This window comes from Rhyacophila brunnea, unplaced genomic scaffold (assembly GCF_057557595.1).
Source record: "Rhyacophila brunnea isolate RB1 unplaced genomic scaffold, BYU_Rbru_1.0 scaffold_1, whole genome shotgun sequence".
Taxonomy (NCBI): Eukaryota; Metazoa; Arthropoda; class Insecta; order Trichoptera; family Rhyacophilidae; genus Rhyacophila; species Rhyacophila brunnea.
In genome coordinates, this window is record NW_028232751.1 from 12,069,069 (window position 1) to 12,096,894 (window position 27,826).

A 27,826-nucleotide genomic window follows, 5' to 3' on the forward strand; every position below is an offset into this window, starting at 1 on the left:
TATGTGTAGCGCAGCATTCCAACCTATGAGGAGTCGCGGGGTGATTTATAAGTGGTCACCAACAGATTTTTCATATACCTTTCATACAAATTTGTTCCATAAATAGTAAAAAAGGGATATACTTAACGAATAAAAACCTTCATCAGGCAGTGGATCAACATCCGTTGATGATAAATGTATGAATATTTTTAACTTAAAGAGAATGTTCTTCTTTTCAGTGCCCTGGTTTGTGGAAAGAAATGAGCTTAAGCTGATACTGAGGCTAAAAACAGGACACACAATGGGTAAAAGATTTAGATGTGAAGATCAAGATCCTCATGGGAAGAAGCGATTTTCAGCTCTGCGATTAATGTGTTATTTTGGAGGACATTGTACATAATATAGCAGTACAATGCCCTAAATATGAACGACACAGAGTACAGCTGCGAATTGCGGATATCTTTGAGAATGCCTATGAATTAAAATGTGCCCTAGCGGTGACTCAAATGGAAGAGCTAGATAGAATTGTAAAGATCTTTAACAGAATTGAAAGGAGGGCCTGATTGGCGGATCAGAGGTAAAGAGGCGAAGCCTTGGCGAAGCCTTGGCGAAATTATTAAAAAAAAAAAAAAAAATGTTTTCCTTCATATTTTATCAATTCTGTGATGACTAATCATTTCATAGCTTCACTTATATACTTATAGATTCCGTTATGTAGAAACGGCTTTTTAAATGTAGGAATTTGGAGAGAACGAGTATTTTTACTTCTAAACGTAATACCTAGAAGGTACACCGGAATCATTTTCTCAACCCTCCAATGAGTTTTGAATGAGTTTTATTTTCCACCTATGATTCATAAATGCATATTATTAATATTAACTATTTTTGGCTGTATATAGAGTCCACTTAGGTGCCATTTTAGTAATATAAATTCAATAAGGTAATTAGTATACAAAACAGCTTACTATTGGATCCGATTGAGATGCTACCCCGAGTGAAAGCTACAATTTTATGGAGGTAAATGTATTTACAGAGAGACCTCCACTCCTATTTAATTGAATCATCTTGGTAATCTGATTTCGACTTTACCCCACGACAGTTCGACTGGAAATGAGCTTACTTGTGAATAGATGCCAAATCAAGGAATTGTAAACTGAGCAACAATTCGTAATACGTACCTACACAATATCGATGGCGTGCGGTGTCTTTTCAGATTGAGCATGGTCTTTAAAATACTCGTAGTATAATATTTTTTCTACTGAATACTCGATGATAGATTTTAAAAACAAATAATTGGAACGGTGAAAACACATGATACATATTGTGAAGGCATGAAAAGGATACTACCAAATAGTAAGTTCCACACCACAGCATATTTTCTATCATATGAAGCAGTACCGAGCACCTAGTATGACATTACAATTTTTATTGGTTTTGTGGATACTTATATACTAAAATTACGGAATGCGACGCATTCGCAGCATGCATGGACCGCACGCCACTAGTACGTACTTATATAAAATATTGAGGCTTAGGTAGTCTTAATACTAATGTAGACTGCAGTTGTGAATACTTCTAATAAACATGTTTTTAACATTATTTTGACACAATTTGAAAAAAAAAAAAAGAATTTTATAAACAATAATTATAGGTACAACTGGATTTCTTCTTCCTTCCGAAGGTAGTGAGTACTGATTTCATGAACTATTTTTTTTCAGCGGATAATTCAAAATATTGAGGAATGTAACATTCTTAAACATACGTAATTTTGAAAACTTTTTGAGAAAATAAATATAACCAATAAAAAAAATCTTTTTTGAAAAAAATACGATACCCAGCAGGAATCGAAGCTGCGTCTCTCGGGTTTCGCGCTAACGCATATTGACCACAATGCTATAAGTATCCTATCTAATTGCGACAAATTTTAACTAATTGCTCTTACAATACTCTCTTAAGCGCTTTCAGAATTAAGTTACTATTGGCGATCGGCTTTTGTATTTTAAATCAAAGTAGGTATTAAATAATTACATTAATTAAGTTTTTTGGACATACCTATCATTTAGCGCGAATCAGATAACCTTGAGAGACTAGTGGTTTTGTGTAGTTGAGGTTAGTTTTATTTACCGAATTATGACGAAATTAAATACTAGTCAATTAACTGAAGTGGTTTAAATATCGTTAATATTGAACATACATAATTTGAAAACACACATAAGTACACCTACTAAGAAATTTTTTCGAAGAAATAATGACGCTCGACGGGACTCGAACCTGCAACCACTGGATTCGCGCCAACATCTTTTGTCAGTTTTGACACGAATCCAGTGGATAAGTCACACTTTGTTTATTTATATTCCAACGCCAATATTCTCATTTTAGTTACTTTTATACTAATTGTTTATGAGATTATAGAACTTTGTAATATCGAATTGGTTTATATCGAAGTCAAGATATTCTTTTGTTCATTTCACTACAGGCATTTTAAAAATTTCACTTCTACCTTACTTGCATGCCCTCGCATACACTCATTGAATTATACGACTATAAAATATTGCATGAATATACCGAACATCGATAAAGAACCCGGATTATTTACAAAACGTTTATTTTAAATGTATATTATTAAGTTATAAATATTAGTAGGTACTGCAATTTAAATATTCAATATGTAATGGCTTGATGACATTGAACTACTTTACAAGCTACAAGCCAGCGAATTTACAATCTGCTTGTAAACTCGCCCAGTGTGATCATCGAACTAGCTAACAAACAGATTGTAAACAATCTACCGAGAAAATTTGAAATCCGGGCTACTTTACACGCTACACGCTGGCGTGTAATGTAGTAATGGCGACTTCCTGGTAAAAAAAAAACGAACTACTCAATACGTTCTGTCAAAATAGTACCAAAAATGACGGTTTCAACTCGCTAGCTTGTTGGCTTCTGAGCGAGTGGAAAGTTTTATGTGTCATCATCACAATCGCACTAGCTGACTCGCCCGCTTTTAAACTTGCCGACAAGCAGCTTGTAAATTAGCTCAATGTCATCGACGTATTATACGTATTATACGACGTATGTTTGGTAAACTTTATGATTGGTGTGCAGATTATACTCGTTTCCATCGCTCTAAATAGTCTAAATTAATATTTGAAATGTGAATTGGCGAAATGTCATTCATTATATTGTATAATTATTAATTATATTATAATTTATAAAATACGCAAATATGAATGTGATTTATATAACTAACCAAAAAATAGTATACCTACGTAAAAAAATATGTTCATTTAATTTTCTGTATTTATTGAGAAATTAGCATTTTCATTGTTACACTTCTTAAGTTCCCAAAAATACGTTATTTTGAAAAAAAAATATTTATGATAGTTAAATCGTAAATCTTAATATTCCAGCATTTTTAATCCTGGATTTCTGAATCAAAAAATGAAGCGTAATCCCAGGATTGGTAAACCAACATTGCGACTTCTATATCAAGTCTTCAACGCGACCACGGTAATTATTTATGGCACTAAAATCCTCCACTGCATTTACTTACCCGCTATTACATTCTCCGCGCCCATAATGAAGTGTGTGTTCGATATCGCATAGAGTTTTATTATCATTAAAATGCCTAAACCTTTTCGGAAGCAGACGAAGAGTATTATTTCGAATGTAGAAGTAGTATGAGAAGAATAAACAGAAAATGGCTTTTAATTCCTCTCAATAGTGTCAGAGATAGAGTATCTGCTATGCAACACGCAAAGAGCACGTGACGTAATAGCATCAGCGCGCAAAAACCACGTGATGTAACAGTGTCAGCACATGCAGCGCTGTGACGTAGAAAACTTTTAATAGAAATTGGTCTATAATAATAATTATATTATAATATTAAAATATTCAGATTTACTTACCATGTTTTGACTTCTTCTTCAGTGTACTGGACTTTCGGAATTGGCTGGCCACTTTGCAAAAAATAAAATGTTAAATACGATGTATTAATGTAAGAATGTATTAAGTACACAATGTATTAAGAATGTATTAAGGTTTGTACCTGATAACCTAAACCTATCGGCCTACATTTTTTTTACTTATTATGTATACATAACGCAGCAATTATTATTGAAATCGTTTAGGTAGGAACTAATATTGTTTTTATAAAACTCACATGTAAATCAGTGATACACCAGTTTTAATTCAAACAACATAGCACTACTTAATTAAAATGAAAACTTTGTGACAGTGAACTGAAGTTTAGTTATTATCAATTTTATTCACTAGATCAAGGATTGGTAAATTTTGCTATCGGGGGCGAGAGCGATTGACGTTATTATTCAGCTAACAGGTCGATAATTGTGTATAAAACTTAATTTAATTTATAAATAAATCAGTCAACTTTGTGAATTTAATTAACCAAAAAAATACACACTGTGATATGTACATAACATTGCCATGTTAAATTCTAACAACATAATATGCGGTTTTATTAACATGACTTTTACAAAAAATGGATGTTAGCCACTTGCTCAACCTAATAGGTTTATTCTGCACACATTAAAAAAACAACATGTGAATTTTCCAAACCCGGGACGCGGCACTATAAACCGACATCGCTCGGTTATCAATACAATGCATACATCACAATAATTATTATTACGTATGGTATGGTAGTCGATTTTTTAATTTAATATCTATCGTATATAATCAATAAAAATATTATGATTTTAGGTCATATAATTATATATTATATACTAATTACAGAGAGTAATTTTAAACTTTGAATTGACCCCTTTCAGTTTTTTGTCTAAGCATTAAAAATAATTTGAAAACAAATAAACGAAGAAGAACATGACTATAATTAAAAATTCAATAATTATTCTACTAATTAGGAAAATAATGTCACTTATCAGTGATCAAAATGTGATAAGATCTTTAGTCATATTTTGACCAAACTACCCGCTGTGTTTATTCAAATTTATCACAATATTACCATAGCGTTTCGAGCTCTTTCAAATGAAATACAGATAATGCAATATACATACTAATAGTGACCCAATTTTTACTCTTAATTTAAATAAAATTACTAAAAAAGCAGTCACCACCGATGTACAAGGGGAGGGGAGGATATATAAAAAAACCATTAGTAGTACTTATTGGTTTTCCAATGAAAACACTTTGCCAATGCACTATATATAATATGATTTTGGATGAAACGTAAATTTCATTGCTACTAGTAAGTGTTTGAAAACAAATTACCAATTTAAATATATATATTTTTTTACAATACATATTTTATATAATATAAATAATACAAACATATTAACCAATTTAATTTGTATTAGGTATGTACTAGGTACATATATAAATGAGAACCATCAAACAAAAATGTCAGCATATTATTCAAATAAAGAAATAGAAAATAATTTTAAATTTTGCGCTACATAATATATAATATAATATTTTTGGTTAAATTAACATTCGCGATAAGAAATTCGATAAAAATTACAAACATATTATCATAAAATAATTAATACATTGATATTATGATCATTATTATTACGTCACAACCTGCCAACGACTGGGAAACGCTTCGCAATAAAAAATAAACGAAAAAATTATATTGTAATATTTTATTTTCGTTGTTTGTTGTAATATATTAACCGGTTAAGTGCCCAAAGCGTCTTTGGACGCCCTAATTACACCAATTCTTATGTTAATTACTATCAATTAACTAATTGCTGCATAGAAAGGATTAAGAAGACGTAACGTCAGTAGCGAGGGGTGGATGTAGGCTGTTAAGATTCGACATAAATAGTACACATGAAACTTTGTCATTCATACTTATTTGTTTTCATTTAACTAATAATACAATTTGCAGATGGTGCTGGTTAGTAAAGCTTTTAAAATTAAATTAAACCCGGCCTAAACCAAACCATAATAGTTTAGGTATGATATGGGCGATCAGACAAAATATTGTACACTTTTTTAATCATATTTATTCGTTTTCGTTGAATTAAGAATAAGTACATATTATTATTACAGATGGTATTGGTTAGCTTTTTTTTTAAATTTATTTACCCCTAGCTAACCTAGCTACAATCTATAAAAATATGTAATATTATAATACGTAATACATCATTTTGGATGACTTGGGCAGTCTTTATTTGAATTTTAAAAATTAACAAACACTATCTCCACATTTTAGTCTTAGTTCGATGAAAACAGAAATGTTTGACTAGTATGCAATATTTGTGTCGGATCTTATAAGCCTAGATCCGCCCTTCATCACTGCGTACAGTTGATCATGCATGCATGTTTTGTGAATAATAATATCTTCAATGGTAACTTCCAACTCTGTCTGCAACGTAATCAAATAATATAGAAGCGTAACATGGATTTTTATTAATACAGAAATCTACGTTAGAGTACCAAAGCGTGGTATGCTGGCAACGCGCGAGGAGAAATTTAATAATATCGAAATAATTTAATTGACTAAGAGAACTATCGAAGGCACACGACGTAATCGAATTTATTGATAACCTTGGAGGTCGTCTATAAATTCGAGGGCTTAGTGTCAAACAACACTATCTACAAAAGTGCAACTTTACAGGAGAGCCAAAAATCGTTATTTTAGATTCTTGTAACTCAACAAGGGAAATGTTTATTTAAAACCTAATGTTAATATTTTATAATTTATTGTGTATTGTACATTTATTTTGCTTATGATGATATTAAAATTTATAGGGATAGTTTTAAAAAAATATGAAAACAAGGGTAACTTATGTAGTTAGCGTTAAACTTTACTGACGATTTAATAAGAAATTACAAAAGATTGACATAACGTTGTTTGACTATCATGTAGCCGTAAATTTAAAATAACGTTATCTCAAAAAAAAAAAAAAAAAAACACTTTTTTGTAGATAACGTTGTCTGACTTTAAGCACTCGAATTACAACATATGATTTTCAGTATTTTTCTCCTTCCTGCTATTCTTTTACATCGCCCATTTGCTAAAATACAAATTCTTCAGAAATCATTCATATTATATCAGACTTTATCGCCCCTCTAGGGCGTGATGTCATGTATGGACGAGCCGCGTGGCACTCGAGAGGTAGTACATTTCCGAAAGGTCTGCTACCGGCTCGACAAGATATTTAATTTTAGCGAACGAACGCGGTGGACACTACTGGGATAATTATAATTACCTATTGTGATCCGGCATTCATCTGCAATAGATTAATCTAAAGCTGATTATGAATTAAGGGTTGCTAGTAATCTTTGACTGGCAATGCGTTCCATAGTTATCAGGTTCTGGAGTTAACTCTCATAATTGGGTATGATAACATTATCTACGAATAATTGAGTGGTTCACAAGCATAGTGAACCAAATCCATTCTGGTTATTTTTGAGTAAGCTAGGTTCAAACATAATATTTGAGTATTTCTAATACCGTAAGGGTATGATTGCACTTCTGAAGTGTTTTTTGGAATATATTAGGGGAAATATTACTCTTATAGAATAAGAAATACTCAAATATTATGTTTGAACCTAGCTTACTCAAAAATAACCAGAATGGACTTGGTTCACTATGCTTGTGAAACACTCAATTAGTTTATATACTTTACAATTTACATATATGTAATTTAAATAGTATAACATATACTGTTACAGCGGCACAGTGCGAATATTGCAAACAAAATTAATATGTCATCTTTTATAACTTCATAATGTTAAGTGATGCATTAAATATGAAAATAATAAATAAAAACAAGATAACATTACAATAATTATTAATAATGTCATATTAATAAACACGGCATGTCGCTCACAGCTGATATAATTAATTATATATTACGGCAATGAGGCGTTATATTATACTAAGATAAACAGTTTTTAATGTTTTTAAAACACTGAACAACTGAACAATAGCTTGCGCTCGCTACGACGGCCAGCCGCTGCAACACGTCGCAACGGCTGATGTGTGGGCACGGGCACGCGTATAACGTCGTATCCGGAAATTTGTACGTAAACAGTTCACCAGGACACTTATTCGTGCGCCGCAGTACGTGAAACATGAGTTCGTGTAACATTTAATCAAATGACGAGTTCTTCGTTGAACATCTCACCGTGGAGTATATTTGTACCTATGCTACAACACTTTTATGAGATGTCTGTACTAGGTTATGTAAGGGTTAATCTAATTGGAACAGTACTATTTGCAAACTATCGCCGCATTTTGTAAGATACCTACAAATGTATTCCACGGTGAAATATTCAACGAATAACTCGTTATTTGATAAAATGTTATACGAACTCATTTTTCACGTACTGCGGCGCACGAATAATTGTCCCACGATGAACTGCATACATACAACTTACATGTAACCGTATAACGTATACTGTCGGAGTATGAAGAAATAGGAAGGAAGCGGGATAAACCAGGAAACCGCTGTGGAAGTAAGGTCGCACGGTGTAAGAGTGGATCACTGTGCGTCGAAAACATCTGGTGGTTAGCTCACCCCCAGCCATTGCGACGTGTTGCAGCGGCTGACCCTCGTAATGGATGCATAAAGAGGTGACAAAGTTGTATATTGAACAAAATAAATACGTCATTGTCTTAATTATGCTTTTCTAATTAAGTCATAATTAATTAAAAAAATTTAACGTTTGTCACATTGTAAAAGACATTGTATGTGTTTTTACGGAAAGTCTACATAAAAAAATCAATGGAAGATTTACGAATAATATTATATAGGTACTGAATACCATGACTGTAAAACAATGGCGGATGATTTTTTTTTATTCATTATTTTCTTATTATTATTATTCCTCGCTTTTCAGTGTTTTGGGCCCGTTGCAAAGTTAATTGTTAAAAGATAATTAAGTACATGAAAGTGTATTATTAATTAGACGCTTTGGTTTGAGCACAGTTTGTTGTCATGTCACATCATAATTTTTGGCATATTCGTCTGTTTGAACTGCCTTTGCAATATATAATATTATTGAGGGTATACCTACTGACAGAACGCATGAATTCAGTTTTTGCTGTTTTTCTGTTTTAAATGCCAAAATGTATACAATTTTACGCTCTACGTCCTGGTAAAACGCACAAAGGCATAGGATATAATGGTGAGAAAATAGAAACATTATTAAATCATATTGTTATTTTTTTATTCTGATAGAAAGCATGATAATGACCTAATGCGTTCTGCGTATACAAAATACAGGACTTGTAACATGTCGTATATTGTGTTTGCCACAAAGGTTAGTCTTTATAATGTAGAAAAAATGTTTTTAAATCATAAAAAGATCTACGTGGGAGAACGCTTTGAAAAAAAAATCCTTTTTGCGATTATCTCAGAACTTATTTTAATGGCTTAATACTTTCTGTCAGTATACCCTCGCTATTTATAATATAATCATCGATTGCTCAATCTCGTAGGTCATGGTTATAATAAATAATCAACGCTTGAAACAGTTCGTTCACGTGAAAGCAGGGCAATACTCACTACTTGTAGTTGTTGGCAATGGTGGCAAATTGTTCCCGCCGCTTCCTATAAATTGGATCCTTGAAGCCTGGATGGTCAGCGTCCAACTCCGAGCCGTACATCAGCACGTTTTGGGCGCGGTCCAAGTCGCAGATTTTGCGCGGGAACCATGCCATTTCTTCGAAATCTAATGACAAACAAAAACAATTTTATATGTTTGTGTTATTAGTCGGCGTTAGACGGCTCTCACGTCAAAACTCATCTTGCCTGCAACGTGTCAAATGTGTCAATGTGACGTCTCGTTATTCACAAAACGCACGTTGCCAAATAGAGTTCCGCAGATTTGTCTAATGAGACTTTTTAGTTTGAAAAAAATACCTACTGTTGCAATCGGCAATTTGCATGGTTTTCGGGCTACGAGTTGAACACGCCAGGATGCATACTAACACCTACGAATTGGTCATTTCTATACCGTCATCATATGCAACACCGGGTTGACGTTCTTGTAAGGTTTGATTTATGGCTGTGCGGATGACGAGGCGAGTTTAGATGTGAGAGCCGGCTTAGAGTCTAAGGGTAAGTACATTGGTTAGATGTAAATTGCAACTATTACATTTCGCCGCACAACAGTTTACCGTGAACATCGTATCGGAAAGAGATGGCTTTATAGCATGGAGATAAAAATTACTTGTTGTTTATGGAGAATTGCAAATAAAAATGTTCCAATAGAATTATAATCAATAAGAGCATTAGTTTGATATTGATTGATACAGACGAGCGCCTACTTAATAACCTGATTGTATTTCTAATTTACTTATGTATGTTGTGTTAGTACGTTTTTTTTAAATGTTTTATTTCGAGAAAAACCTGATTTCTATACAATATGGCTATCTATTCAAGATTAACTCACGATTCACTGTGACACGGCGAACTGCATACTTACAAATTTCTGGACACGAGGTACACCGAAATCAAAAGTAAGTACAAAATGTAAATTATTTTTATTCGTATTGTTTCCAACGTTACAAAAGAGCCGTTTGAATTTTTTTTTTCTTTTCGAATCGTCGATTGACATAATATTTATATATTATAACATTTATAACATATTATATTATGGACGAAGTCTGCAAACAGTAAAATAACTACACAATTTTAGTATTGATTTTATAAAATTTAGCCTACCAGAATTACTATATATATTTTTTTTCGTAATAAAGAGATAAATTGTGATGGAAAATTTATCTTTCCTGGCATTGTAATAGGGGACAATTTCCAAACTGCGCTAATTTGTGTTATGTTATTAAAGTTTTTTCTCCACAACGAATCTGTTTCCGAATTTTGACGGATTTTGATGTTGGCCCTAACTATACGTATATTGCTATAACCTTTTCTAAAAAAGTAGACATTTTTCTGTTCAGATACGGTAAGGCATAATGTATCTTATTGATATATCAATAGTACCTATCATCACAATATATTATATTTTTCACTAACTACCCGGCCAAAAATGTTGTAACTCACCAAATAAATAACTTTTGATGACAAACTTAACAATCCAAAGCTAGCTACACACGTACATTCTTGCTCGATCTTCACTCTTCTCGATCAAACATGTCGACATGGAAGCATACTCGTCGTTGCGTCCACACGCTCGAGCAGCTCGACACAAGTCGTTTAGTCAAAGCGTCTCGTGCCATGGACGATGAGCGAATCTGTCGAACATCGAGCAAGAATTACGGCCCTTGAATCTTTTTCGAATCGAGCCGTTTGAGTATCGAGCGAGATGGTACACACGTTGAGCCATGTTCGAATGAGCGTAAAACCATCGAGCGAGTACGAACGTGCGTGGGTACTTATCATATTATGCCCATATATAACTATGTTTTTTCACAACGCCCTTACCGCCATTTTGGATTATCAATCTCGGTAGGTGAATGATCTAACAACCTCTGAATGCAGTGGTGGTTTTCCATTAAGCAGACGATGCTGTCGCTTTGTTAGAAAGTGCTTGGAAACCTTAGTTTAAAAATATCACAAAGAGACCACCAACCCCGTAAATGCCTCAGACTTCTACGCACCTAAGACCTCTCTGTTTGATAGTAGGTTTCTTAGAAATGCTCCAATCCTTGGTAAATGATAATGGTGTAGGTACATATGTCATTTTGTTGCACTTGTCAGTTTGAGATAGTAAAATAGGCAGGTATACACCGAACAATTTTGCATATAATTTGAGACTAAAAATGAAAGGATACGGTTGGGGATTGCAATACCGCTATTTCAAAATCGGTATCACAGTAATTTTCGATACCGAAATACCGGTTTTAAAAATCGGACAATACCGATATATTCGGTATTGAAATTGATAACAATAATAGATATGTATTAATTAACATCAAAGGTTTAACAGGACTGTAATCTTTTGTCGGGTTACGCAGTCTGACTTACGATTCCACAAAAACATTGCACACTTTTTCGGTCATATTTGTTGTTTTCGTTGAATTGAGAATATATTACATATTACAGGTGGTGTTGGTTAAATTTTTTAAGATCATTAAATCATCATTTATATCAATAATTTTTAAATCAATATTGTTTTTTATATCATTCATTTAAATGGTACTGTTCGGTTATACCGGAGGCAGCGGAAAACGCATTTTGAAAATAGCCGATAAACTGGATTATTTGTTAGGTTAACCTAAACAAACCTAACCTAACCTAACCTAACCTAACCTAACCCAACCTAACCGAACCTAAACCAACCCAAACTAACAAATAATCCAGTTTATCGGCTATTTTCAAAATGCGTTTTCCGCTGCCTCCGGTATAACCGAACAGTACCATTTAAATTATTAATAATTATTTTGAATCAAACCGCAAAATATAAAAACTATTCTTCTACCGTATATAATGATAATGAATGATTTTAATGACATCATTTTAGATATTTTATAGATAGATGAATATTTTTGCCTATTATCTATTATGGCTTGGCTTACGTAGCGCAGTATTAATTGAATTTTAAAAACTAACGAAAACTATCTGAAAATTGTTGGCGGTTCAATAACAACAAATATGTATGACTAACAAAGTTTAGTATGCACTATTTATGTCGGATCTTAACAGCCGTCCTCCACCCTTTCACCACTGCTATATTATTATCGTACCTTCACCAATTTTAACGGTTTAAATATATGTATATACTTAATTATGCTATATATTTTTGCTATAAAATATTAATATTTTAAAGAGATTTTTATATCTATATTTTATTGGTGGATACTTCTGTTTTTTCATATATTTCACAAATACCGGTAATAGTATTCTCATTCGGTATTGCAATCCCTAGAGACGGTATCCCTCTTATCATTAAGTTTGCCTAAAGGCGGCACTTTCCTAGGGACGTCACTACTTATCAAAACGACAATAATTATGAAAAAATGTATACTATATACTTTCGAATGTTAATTAGATATTTGTTGTATTTTGATTGCGGCGTACCGAGTGTTAAAAGTATATGAAATTTTATTTAATTCCTGGAGTGAAAAAATAAAGTGATGAATCTATCAACAAATTAAGGAATATTTTACAAGAGAACATCAATAGTGACATTGAAAATAGTACATATCTTTCAACGCCATCGATTAAAGAAAATGAAAGAATGTTTTAACAAAAAGTAATGCGATGTACGACATATATAAAATGCAATCCGATAAACGATAAATAATTAAACACTTACCTTTTAATTCATTTCCATTAGCCAGGTCTACACTATCAAGCAAAAAATTCTCAAAGCCATTTGTCACAGCTATTTCATTTCCTACAATACACATTATAATACATTGCAGTTATTTATACAGTAACATTGACGGAAAACAAATGTAATTTAAAATATAAGAGATTACAAAATCGATTGATAAAAAAGTAAACTTTCAAAATCAGCTAAGTCCACATTTAGGTATTTTTTACTTTTTGAAGTTATACTTCTTTAGGCGCGTTTGGAAAATCAGATCAGAGTGTATTTTGGCGTGTGACATGTAACACTCGATTGGATTCGAACCACCGATTTTTCGGTTATCAGCCGAATGCACCACCATTACGCCACAGTATGATACTCCAATCGAATTAGAATTGTTCCGTTGCCTAGGCAGCGAATTTATTATTGTCGGCCATTTGCAATTTCTTACGTAAACAATCTTTTAAGCCTCATAGTGGCAGATGTTACTTTAAAAATAAAAACAACGATAAATAATTATATAATTTAGTGACATATGTTAAAGTGTATAAAAATAAACTAATGGCGTTCCAATAAGCGGTCTTTTTTCTTGAGTGTGTAATTTAACAAGATAATTAAGAGCTAGTCGAAGAATCTCAAGTTTTTTTTGTTTTGTTACGCCAAAGAAGTATAACTTCTAACGCGCGTACATAAGTACACACACCGATTTTTTTTATGAATTGGTAAAGAACTACTACTTTCTAACATTTCTGCATTATCGGAATGTGGAACTTATTAATTTTAAATATTCTATACTCGAAATAATATATACTTTCACCCTTGTGACTGTGTACTTGAGAAAACAAAAAGTTTTTTTTTCTCCTATTCATACATAATGGACTTGGGTAATTTTGAAATCTAGCGACAATTAACATTGGCACCAAAAATAGTACTTACTGAAAAAATATTTAATTGATAAGTACACTTACCATTTTGATGGTGTCCGTTTGTTAATAAAGGATTGTCTATGGGAGATTTACCGTAACCATTTTTTAACACCACTTCTTTCCCTATAATATGTAGATAATAATAAATAAAATATATAATTTAAATATGAATTAAATTAAATAGTTGATCGAATTGAATAAATGAGCAAATGCAAAATTATTAAAAAATAAAATGTGTTAGAATTTTTATTTTGTAAAATTCTATTTTTTTTATAAGAGATAATATTAAAATCTACAAATTATCTGTCTACAGATACAATCTATAAAAAATATGTGTCTTTTATTATTAATATTATGTGATTTTACGTTTTAGTAATAATCAATACATTTAATATTTATACATAAAAATCGTCCTTCTCATGGTGGTCCGTAACAGTAGTGAAAAAATTCGTATGAAGAAAATTTGGAGGCAGAAAAGCAGTACCAGGTGACTGATGAAAATTCTTTTTTGAATCGGCTAGATGTTTCCGGCAAATTTTCCTCAGTACACGAGTTTCCGTATAAATTACTGGACATCTTTCACTCATGCATATAAGGATAACAAAATAATATTTGCTGTGCGTCAATTTTATTCACAGTTGTATTAATTTCCATACTAAATGTATCGTCGGCAAATCAATAAAATATAAACGACTCACTTACCGTCTATTACTTCATGATTTCCATTCATGTCGATAACATAGTCAATATGCATTTTTTTAAAACCATTTTTCAAAGGAATTCCATTGTCTATAAAATATAATCAATGTAATAAATTATTGTTCTGCTACTCATTCCTGCTTTATAAATTTTATTGTGAACTTATATTAATCATAATATTATCGATTGCATAAAATATAGGTTTTAAGAATGTAATATCTTATAAACATACTTTGAAATAGCACCGGAAATATAATATTAAAAAAAAGTTTTGGACAGAATGCGGCTATAAATAATTAATTTAACTTTTAAACCAAAGTAGATAAGTACTACGACAAGAATATAATAATTAGAGTAATTATTTTTCTTTACAAAACGAATATCTGGATTATCGTTAAAATAAAAATCAAGCTGAAATAACTGATTTTAAGTACATAACTACTAGTAAAAAAAGAAAATATAGTCATACAAATTTTAAAAGATAAAAGTCGTAAAAAGTAAAAAAAAAACTGTATACATTTATAATATAGTCACTAGTTTACAGTAGTCGTTTCGTAAATGAGATGACTATAAAACATATTTTATAATATATAAATAAGCATGCGACAAATATATGGATTGAAGGCGTAGGGGTTCGATTTTTTCATTTATCTCAAATTTCTAAATCTTATTTGATAATTATTGTTGTCATCTATATACATGTTTGTCAACTGGGAACCACAGCAAACTCTAGAGTTGGGGGGGAACGAAATTTGAATTTAATTTAAATAAAAATGTTACAAAGGAAGAACCTGTTTCAGAGAGATTAATATTTGAAAATTAATATTGGACGTGAGTTAATAAAATATCCACCATTGGCAACTATTGAAATTTCAATACAAGAAGATATCTTTTTATCTATATAAATATGAGAGATATAAATATTCTAGATTGGGCGTAATACCCATTTGGCGTCAATGCAATAATTGCATTATTGATCCTTAAATTTAAATTACAAGAAAGTCTCATAGAGCTGCAAAGCTGCAAAAAACTTTGAAACTAATATGACACTGACCGGGAATCAAACCCGCATCCATCGAATTCGCGCCAATGTGCTTTTACCATTGAGCCATCATATTTAAATTTTAATGAAGTTATAGAAATCTAAAACTGAGAGTTTGTATATAAAATAAATAGAGGATTGAGAATAATAATTAACTAGGAAACTGACGTGTATAAATTTCAATCTTGGAATTTTCTCTGGAAGATAGAGATACACTAATATGTATTTAAATTTCAAGTTAAATACAGTGGAACCTCGATTTTACGTGCACAGAATTCACATTTTTCCGATACTTGCTTATAGTTTCTGCAGTGCCGTTTAATTTTAGTACCTACCTACATATTTTCTAACCTTAATTAAATTAAAATTTAATTTAAATATGTTGTATGTGTGTACATAAATGCACGATAATTATTGAAATTTTAAGTTGCAGGAGCATAAACGGATTTATTTCTATAAAGACACCTGCCGTATCCAAAGCCAAACTTCCAAGGAAGTTGATTAGGTTGCTGCCACATATTATTAATATTCGCATTTCTTTTTTGTAGATACGGCTGCATTGTACAACGCCAGGTTGGCGGGCGATCTTTCTCGTTTTTTGTTTTAACTTAAGCATACCGTAATTTGTGTAATTCTCCATTTTGGCTCAAATGTTAGCGCGCTTGCTCATTTAAAAACAATGACATAACGCAATTGGCCGGTTGCGATTGGTGATGCAAGAAGATGCTGTAAGGTTCATCCAGGGCCTAAAAATCTATTTTACTAGCATTCATGATTTAAAAGATGAATCCTTAAAATCAATTCATAATATTGAAAGAGTTTTATACTAAACAAGTTAAAATTACTTTTTAAAAAATACATAATTGAATTTTAAATATTTTTAACCACCATTTATATCTTTCCGCTATTTACATTTTTTGTTAGTCCGTTCAAAATGTAAAATCGGGGTCTCACTGTTATTATAATATCAAACTATAAGTATAACTAAGAAAATATATATTAGGTAGGTATATAAAAAGGTTTAAATAATTCTACCGATAGTGACAAGAAAAAGTATTTTTTAAATATTTGTATTTAAACTTAATTAAATTGTATTCTGTGTAAAATTATTATGCGTGGTTTACACAAGTTGGCTATTTGATTCGTTGAAAGAATATAATATATATTATAATGTCATCTAGTTTTGAAAATAGGTAGGTATATGTGTGAATCAGAACCTGTCAAACCCACAAAAACAAAAAATACCGAGTTATACAACTCATCGCTATTAAATATCCACCTTTGGTCAGGTTCAAATATAACTATCACTAAAAATTGTAAAAACGATACTACCATCCAAAATCATTTCTTTACATCAAATAAAGTACTTCACTATGAGTGACATATTCGTCTATTCCACATAAAAATGGCGGACAAGTCTGACATTAGTAAAATGCTGGAAGAAACAGATGAAGATTTCTCAACAGATAACAGTGAATACAAAACAAAAAATTATCAAAGAAACATTAATTTTATAATAATAAAAATATATTAAAACACTCAGTTTTTTTCAATGAATCTATAACTTTAACACTAATTATCACAGAACTGAAATTTTGCGGGTTAGACAAGTCTGGTTCTGGTCCACAAATATATTCTTGATAATTTTTTTAAATTCTGTGCAGCAACAATATAGTAGCTAGCTCTTACGACATCGATATATAAAACACACCAAAGGCAAAGCTACTTTTATTTTGATGTCTAAAAATAATAATAACAGTGACAAAGCCTAAGCACATTGTGATACATTATATTGGTTGGTACAGTTACCGAAGCTGGCTGCAGCTGACAGTGGAGTAGGTGGTGGGAACTCTTCGTTCTCTTTACTTCCAGATGGCATAAAATGGATGGTGGTGACCTCTCTCCGCAGCATTCGGTTCAGATGATCCATCCGACGCCGGTCGCATTCCACTTCCACTAAGATATCCGCCTAAAGGAAAAGAAAATTATACCACTATATTGATTATAATTCAAGCATTTAAAATTTCTACTATCCAGAAAAAAATAATAATATATATATGACGAGCACACATGAATGAAGTGAAATATCTAAAGAATATAAAGGGATATTAGGAGTATCATTATATTGAAGTAAGTGACAAAACACCCACGATGGCTGAGCGGCTTAAGCATCTGCCTAGAACGTTGGTTCGAATCCTGGGTCTGGCAAATACACATATTTTTATTCAAAGTATGGACCTAATATGTTAGGCAAGTGGCAGACATCCATTTCTCGTAAAAAAATCTGTTATCATAAACCTTCGCTCCGTAGAGGCCTATATTATGATCTTATTAGGATCGAACATGGTAAAAAAAAAGAAGAAGAAGAAGAAAAAGAAAAAAGTGAAGGATGCTATTTTTATGAGTAAGTATCAAGTTTTCTTATTTTGGGACATCCATTATCACGTTTCCTTTCATGGTACTTTCAGTCAATATGCGGATGATTTTGTCATGATTGAGTCGGAAAAACTGAATAGTCAATCAATACAAAACAGTATTTCGCATGGTAAACTTTAGTTTAACTGACATCTCAGCGCAACGTACAAGGATCACTAGCGTGAATTGCATTGCGAATGCGTTGGAAATTTCCAACATTATTATAAAAGCTAGATGCACATAATATGTCATCAAATAGTAAAGTTAACCTAACTGTCGATTGTAACGCTGACTTACATGAGACTTAAAATGGCAACATTGTTTTTGGTGATCGAAAGTACTAGGTACCTTCTCTTACATTCATATATTTCGTAAGCTTTTTAAAAAATAATTAATCTATACAAGCATACTGGCAAAATTGAATAATTACACATTTACATTTATTAACTTATATAGGTACTTTAAATAGGTAATTTAATGTTTACTCTATTTCTTGATTAATTGGATAAATTCACACACTCTTCTTTTTAAACATAAAAGTTTTAATTTTCGTTGAACCCAATTTAAGATTTAGATTGTTTCACAATAGTCGTCTGGTATTATTGTATTTAATATAGATACATCATTTAAAATATCTCAAAAACATACCTATTAATACATATTATATTGTTGTAAAATTATGCATTAGAAATACAAATACTACGATTTTAAATCATGTAAGTATAATATACCAGAATAATTTAAAAAAAATGTACACGAGTGTTCTATGTTTGATAACAGATGATTTGTAAAAATAATTAGTATCTATACTTATCACAACTACGATAAAATTTTGAAACCTCAAATACCAAATAAAGTATTTTTCGTAATTATTCAAATAGGTAAAGTATGTAAAATATGTAACGCTAAGAAATTAAATAAGATTAAAAAAAACTCATTGCAGGCAAAAATATTTTTCCGACAGCCGACGGCAAAAAAACACAAACGTCGATAAATGAAAGGAATGACACTAACTTTACATATTATATCGTCACTGTTCTGGCAGAAGACACTAATTCGAAAAAATTACATATTTTGTTAGTTCCAAAATGTTCCTTATTTCAAAATTTACCGTCTGGAAACCTTCTTAATAAATAAACAGTCTTTATTTTAAAGTCATCCTTTCTAAGATTACTTAACTTAACTTCACATGATAGACCATTATTTCAAACATTTTAACAACTTCAAAGTCAAATTACTCAAAACTAGTATTATCCAGTTAGTGTGTTCTGCCAGAACAGAGACGATATTATATTTAAAACTAAATATGTATGTATTTATTATTATAATTATGAACTAACTGTTATCCGCATAATGATACCGTATAGAACCGTGTCGTGTGCACTGACTGTGAGAGCATCTGGATTGATCGACTCCTTTTAGAAAAAGGTTCTGCGGCGGATATACAGATCCATGAATGAGGTTTCAAATAACAAATCACCAGTGAGTGCTGAGGCAAAACTGGGCTAGGATGCCCAGTACTTGCCAGAGACACGATTATCAAGAATGGTCCTCGCTGAGAACCCATGAGGCAAGGCTGATTGCCAGATTGAAAGAGCAACATGAAGACAAGAAGACGATAGATATTAACTACAATTGCTAAAAATTGATATTACATCATTTTTTTAAATAAACGTTCATTCCAGAGATATTATTGGCTACTCCAAGTTAGTTTTCTCTACTGTGGAGTAATGGCTGAAGCTGTTGGATCGAACCCCGTACCTGGAAAAGATCATTTGCTCTTTTGATTCAGAGCGAAAACATAATGAGTTGGGTGAATGGATTACAATAATTTCCCTAAAAACCGGTTATTAATTTAACCTCTAATCCGTGAAAGTCCGTATTCTCAAAGTGAAAATGGTAAACTACCTTTTTGTTCATAACTTATCTACAGCTCAATGCATCTACGTTAAAAATAATGCCAAGATAACGAATAAGCTATAAGATTTTTGTTTAGTTTTTGATTTAGTTTTATTATTAATATATAATAATATCTACATGAAATAAAAACGATTTTTTTACATGAGTACATTGCATTTTACATACATACGTTGCATTGTAACTATGTAGGTATCACATACGGTAATAGGTACGATTTTTTGATTGTAAAAATATTAAAACAAGGTTAGTAAACTTATCAAATCGATTAAATATGTAGGCAACATACATAATATTATGCATGTGCTATTTTATTCAATTTCCCATTACACAACATTAAATGCCATAGTGCACATTTTGATTACATAGGTAACAGTAATCATGTGTTTGACTATATACCAGTGTATAAACGTAATGGTAACAGATGCTACCAGTATTATTGTAAATGGTATTTTAGGTGTTACCCATACTATAATAATAAAGTGTAACATAATATATTAAAGTTTGTAACACTGGACAAAATTTCCAGTGATTCTGTATTATAAATATGAATTGTGTAAATTTTCTTCTTCTGTCATGTCTGTACCTTAATTTTGTAATTTTGTTAATAAAAATACACCTTTTGATATTAAAAAATATATTATCAAAATGTATTTTCAATAAAGAATATTATATTCAAATAGTTTATTAAACTGTTTATACTTATAGTGATATTTTTAAATATGATTTCGTATCCAAAAATAATATCGCGATTCCAAATACTATGATTTATATTATATCGTCACCATAAGACTGACTATAACTAAATAACTCTGATTTGGCCACTGTTGGAAAAATGAAATTTAAAATGTACTTGATTAACATAAATCTAGGCTATAATTATTATTTAAAATAAAATTGGAAAATTGTGGTTGTCTAATTGGGAACAATAATTAAAAAATGTATGAAAAAGTATTGTATTGTATTATATTATATTATTTTATTTATTTTATGGATTAATAGTTTTAAAGTAAAGTTATCTAATATTTTCAAACACAAAATTTATACAGTTATCATTAACTTCTGACTTACCTAGTTTTATCATTTTGTAGAGAAGGAGATGTAGAATAATAATTATTCAATAGCTAACTCAGAAACAGTGAAAATCAAGTTATCTAGTAGGTAGTATTGGTTGATGTGATGATATATTATAATATATTATATTAGGGATAACATTATTCAAAATAAATAAAATTGTAGAAACATGTTAACAGTGTAGTTTTGAGAACCAAACCATTATTAAATATTATGTATTTATTATGTGTCCTAAGTCCTATTATTTTGGTTCTAGCGATTACTTAATTTTCTAAATTGAATTAAATACATTATATTTTTTTTTCTGACTGTTAATTGGGTAGTTTCACATGGGGTCAATTTAATAAAAGTTATATATAGGTACACACATAAATTTATGAATAAGGTTGTAGGTACTCAGGAAAAAATATTTTATGCCTCGTATTCATAATTTAGGAGCGTGCTTCTTTAGAAAAATATTGCTTAAAGTATCCCTATAAATGCGCAATTGGAGGGTATTTTTTTGGAAAATGTAAAATTTTATACTATGATACTATTAAATCACTACGTACATATTTTTTAATATTGTCTGTAACTATAACTATTTATAAACAAGTAGGTAACGGGTCTATTATCTGTTGGGGTTCTACCTCAGATTTTCGCGATTCGATGTGCAGCACATTTATCCCGAGGTCCTGGAAGACGTTCAGCACCCTCGCCAAGCCACCGACTTGGTTCTTCAGGGAGAAGACAATGGATGTTCTCTCGTTCTCCTCTCCGCTGGACATGGAAGGCTCAATCTCTTGGGCTGGTCTGCGTGGCTGGTGGAGAGGACTACCTTCTTTGACTGCCCACTCCTCGCCGCTGCGGTACAGCCACAAACCCAGAAGACCTTTTCCAGAACCGCTCATCTTGCAACACTTTTTTCAAGTTGGAATTTTAAGAATTATAAAATCTTGTACTGCGCTTTATAATAGAAAATACACATAATAACATGAAGCTTTGATCACAATGTTATTACAAGCAAGATGAATTTATTGTAGTTGGTGGTCAAGTGATAGATTTCATCCAATTTAAGATAAATATTATTGAAATCGTGAATTTTATAATCGACAACATTTAAAAAAATACTATTTTATATTCAATACTAAATATACATAAGTTTTAAGAATGTTAAATTCTGTATTATAGAAAAACATAATTTTGAAAAATCTCAAAAATAAACATTAAATAATTTTAAAATTATGTTTTTTACTTTTTAACAGTCTCGATTATAAAATAGTGTAATTGTTAATATTAAATTCCATATATTTCCAACTTTATCAACTATTAGTAAGTAAATGGCGTAGACATTTTTTATCTTATTTTAATGAAGGGATTTTCAATATTATAAGTGTCTATAACTATGTATATTTTTTTGTGAAATGATTTAATATTATTAAATGACCAATTACTTGATGAGTGAGTTTACAATAACGAAATTACGAAGCAAACAGTAAAGTAGATACGTAATGAAATATATTTTATTTTATATGAACATATTCATTGCTATTTCTAAATATTTTCAAAATAATTTATAATTTTTAAACTGTGTCATTGTTTAAAATAATATTTTTTCACGTATCAAGTATTAAGTTTAAAAAAAATTAAATACAAATTAGTTGTCTGTCTAACTAACTATATTAAAAAAATCTATGGACGTTGTAATACATAAAAATAAATAAAAATGTTACTGAATAAGTTAATATAAATATAATTATCCAAGAACAATGGCACGACACACTCACGTTAACTGTAGATAATGAAATGTAATCACGACTGCTAGAACTGCTCGACAATATCTATTCACTGCGAAATGTAGCAGAGCTTTATAAAGTCTCCCGAGCGACTTCTCATTGGCGGAAGCGAAAGAAGCTTTATTGACGAATCAAAGGCAAAGAATCGACTTCAGATTTCAGCCCCCGCGTGAAAAATAGATTAATTTAAACATTCAAAGAATAAAAAGTCGACAGCTGTTAAGATTTATGACATATCGAGTATGAAAAGTTGTAACATATTAGGCGTGTTCAAACTGACTGTAAAATAATATTATATTATAACAAGTGAATACTGACATTTCAAAATGTACCTACTTAGTCAAAAATGACTTAATTTAAATTTTTCGCTATAAAAGTTATGTCTATAGTACGAGGGTGGGTCAATAATTCCTTAGAAAAAAGCATTAAAACAGGTTCTATTTTTGTATTTTTTTTTTATTTCTCAACATAATTTCCTTGGAGCTCAATACACTTGGTTAGACGTTTCTCAATTTTTTTTAAACCGTCAGAAAAATAAGTTTTCGGAAGGTCCTCAAAATAAGCATTTGTCCGATCGATGACTTCTTCATTTGAAAAAAAACGTTGTCCACTTAGCCATTTTTTTAAGTTTGGGAAAAGGAAAAAGTCACTGGGGGCTAAATCTGGCGAATACGGTGGGTGGTCGACCAATTCGAACTTCAATTCTTCAATTTTAGCCATTGATCGTAAACATGTGTGAACACGGGCATTGTCCTGATGAAAGAGGATTTTTTTCCTGTTTAAATGAGGCCGTTTTTCTTCAATTTTGTTTTTTAGCTGGTCCAATAAAGATGCATAATAATCCCCTGTTATTGTTTTTCATTTTTCCAAATAGTCAACGAAAATAATTTCACGTGCATCCCAAAATACAGTAGCCATAACCTTACCAGCTGATTTTACGGTTTTCGCCTTCTTTGGACATGGTTTGCCTTCGCAATCCACTGCTTTGACTGTTCTTTCGTCTCGGGAGTATAGTGGTGTATCCATGTTTCATCTACAATCACAAAGCGACGAAAAAATTCATCCGGATTGCGTTGCATGAGCGACAACAGGGCTTTAGAGGCCACCACCCTACTGCGTTTATTGTCGACTGTGAGCAAACGCGGCACCCATCTTGCAGAAATATTTTTCATGCCCAATTTGTCATGTAAAATAGAAATGACGCTACCTTTTGAGATCCCTGTAACCTCAATTATCTCACTCAACTTTAATCTTCGGTCACTTAACACCATATCGTGGATTTTATTGATCATTTCTGGTGTAGTCACCTCTACAGGACGTTCTGAGCGTGGTTCATCCTTTGTTGATGTACGACTACGTTTAAATTCATTTAACCAGTTATAAATAGTTGCAAGTGAAGGAGCAGATATGCCGTGAACTAAATCCAACTCATTTTTTATTTCCTTTGCTGTTAACCCTTTTATATTAAAATGTTTAATAACAGCTCTAAACTCAATTTTCTCCATTTTCCATTTTTCCATTTTCCACAAGCAAATTTTTTTTTTAAATGTACGAGAAACACACAACAACCCGACCAATCTGATTGAAACTTTGCAGCATACTGAATCGGTAGTGCCGCTGCATGAAAACAAACCGCTTGCAGTACTAGTCGCGTCACCTGTCGGCTTTTCTAAGGACTTATTGACCCACCCTCGTATCATAAAAATTTAGTTTAGACCAAAAAAAATTCTAAGCCTCATTCGCTAACGGCATTGTTTACAGCAAACAACACCAACATACAACTCTGATTCGTTTTTATGTACCCACGGCGCCACTAGAGAATGATTCTAATATTATGATAGTTTATGTTATTCCAAAATGCACTGATTATGTTAAGGAATATACAAACTTACATTCAATTATGTTGAAGATACTATTTTGCGTTATTTTTATTCTGTCATCACCATTACCCTGTTTCAATAATTCACAGTTGGATGAATCTATGTCTCGGTTCCTTGTTTTTCGCTGTTACGTCATTAAGCCAAATCTTAATATTTCGTCAATCCAAAGTACCTTTTGACAGCCTTCCGGTTGTATTACATCACCCGGGTACAGTTGGATTATTACATTTGCCCAGCAGTTACCTGTTTATATAATAATTATATTATATAATGTAATTCTTAAACATTATAGTAGCAAAACGATATAAATAATTTTGATTTTTCACGGATAATAATTAAAGTATTTAACCAATGTGTATGTATAAATACGAAACATGGATCTAAATGTGGAAGAGACCAAATAAATTAAGATTAACACAACGTGGTATGGTAAAGCGTATATTGAGCATAGAGCAAAAATATTACAGAAAAAACTAACGATTGATAACTTTGATAAAAGTGCGCGATGCAGTTGATTTTGACAAACCTTTGTAATATGAATGAGCTGGACATGTCAATCGGAAAATCCGCCAGTTCACAAACTAAAAAAAGTTTAGTGGCAACACGCGGGAAGTGAAAAGATAGTAAGGAGTGTAAGAAACTAGTCGAAGTATTCTTCTATCGGTTACTAAAAAAGTATTATACTTACTTCTTCATCGCCAATTGTGATTGAGTTGTATGAAATCATAATTTTTTTAAAAAAATACAATTCTTATTGCGGAAAATGACGTTGCCATTACAATGCTTTACTTATATTCTGTCATTCCACTTTCATCTATGCATAGTGGTTTTAATTAGATTATTTTATATACCTTAAACATTCTATGCATTAGGCACTCAGAAATTTCATATGAAGGGTAAATAAGGTACCCAGCAAAAATGCGTTCATCGCATTTTTTCATTTTTAAGATTTAAATGCTAACTTCTTCAATTAAAGCAGTGCTCAAGAATGGTATAATTAAAACTACCAACATTGATACCATTTCTTCATAAATGAAGGAAGAATAAAGTGCTGTCAAAGCAAAAAACAGCTGATTGTGTATAAAGCTGCACAAGAACGTAATTAATGGCTTAATACTTTTTCAATTTAATTATATTTCAAAATAAACGAGAATTTCGACGATTCCATTCTTCTTTTTGCCCTCCTGCACAATTATCATTTTATCGATGAGCCCATTTTTGCCGTGTACCCTGCATGTGTTTCTTCTTCTACCAAATTATAGAATCAACCTGACATTGGTGACGGCGATTGAAAGAGCAAAAGTGATTTCTTGGGATATCGATAAATTCCATTTGCTTGAGGAAAGACAACGTTTAGGGGAGGGGGTAGAGTATTTTATTAGGTAAGTCACCCGGTGTGTTTGTGTTTTTTTATTTTTTCCCCCACTGTACCTTTTTTATTTTTAATTTCATAAACTTACATTAACAATTTTCAATGTATCTAAATAAATAGAATTTTTACAGTAAGATGTGTAAAATAATAATTTGCCCTTCAAATAAACGAATGGGTACTTAAAGATTTTCTTTCTATCTGAGTACATATATTTTATTTCTTACTTTTGTCTACTTTATCTTATCTATAAATATTCTCAATGAAGGACTACGCACATAATCAACCTTAGTATATAATATATATATATACCATGCCATAGAGGGTGTTTGTCGGTTTGTTTCCAATCTAACACATAAACAAAATATTGTTTCTCTCTCCATAAATATCGTATTACATATTACGGTTTGCAATCCCAAAAGAAATCAAAATAATTTCTACTGTGTTACGAAATTTGAATAAATATTATTAATAAATTCTAAAAGAAATACAAAATCTTAGAAATAGATAATATATTAAATAGATCTTTTATCCATTGGGATTTAAAATCATATTATTCACTCTGAGTACGATTATTCTCCACTAAGCTATCGACCCTTTCTTAAGTCGTGTGAAGTCTTATTAATAATTAAGTCAAAACAACTAATTTTGTAATTAAAGTCAGGTTAATGATATTATTACCAAAATGATTTCTAGGTTAACGGATAACAGCATTCTCATATACAGTGAATGATTTGAGTTGAAATCTCACTCGGTTCAACTTTTACGTAGAATTTTTGAAGGTTTTTAACAATATATTATATTATTATCATTGAATTAGGTACTAGATGGAAAAATATCTGCATTATTATTATTTTTATTTTGTGTCAATTAAACATATAAAAAAATATTTGATCTGCAGTATGGACGTAGTGGTTTGGGTCTGAAAAGACTCCATCAAAGCAGAGCGTTGGAGCGCAGCTCGGAGCAGGAGCACGATGCACTGGAGCAATGGGATTTTACCCGGAGCCGGAGCACCGAAGATTTGTAGTGCTCCACTGCTCCGGATGTTTTTTTTATAATTAAATTTCGTCCTAAAATCCAATGAAAATAGTAATAAATAACCTCACTTTTTTGACAGAAGAGGCAAATAATGAGAGACGACTTGCTATCGGAATTTTGTTTAATAGAATTAATAATGAAAATGACGCTTATTTTGAAACTAATTATTTTTTTAACATTTGTATACAGTATACAGGAGCGGAGCAGACCCTGGAGCGGAGCTGGAGCGGAGCAACTCAAAAAATGGACCACGACAACGCTTTGCATTAAAGTTTAGATTGTGTCCCATATAAAACAACAAACAAAATATTACATAAAGTCCTCCTATAAATTTGATAGTCGCATCATTATTTTTTACAGTCCTAAGAAAAAGGCCTCATGTAGGCATATACCTACATTTAATAATAAATTAACCATTGTTCGGTGCGTATCGTGAATGACTGCGCTGTTTTAATTTATTTTGTTCATCTGTCATCAGGTTTTACTGTAAAATA

At 31.3% G+C, this 27,826-nt stretch overlaps 1 protein-coding gene across 1 annotated transcript in view; it reads right to left on the reverse strand.

Moving 5' to 3' along the window:
• The window catches only part of Trhn (tryptophan hydroxylase), a 35,829-nt gene extending 13,672 nt beyond the window's left edge, over positions 1-22,157 (reverse strand). Inside the window, exons 1-4 of the mRNA XM_085940027.1 lie at positions 21,897-22,157; positions 17,671-17,830; positions 9,483-9,648; positions 3,888-3,938 (exon numbers count right to left, since the gene is read on the reverse strand). Coding sequence (XP_085796153.1) covers positions 3,888-3,938; positions 9,483-9,648; positions 17,671-17,830; positions 21,897-22,157 — 638 coding nt within the window. The remainder of the gene's footprint in view (positions 1-3,887; positions 3,939-9,482; positions 9,649-17,670; positions 17,831-21,896) is intronic.
• Positions 22,158-27,826: the final 5,669 nt, after the last annotated feature.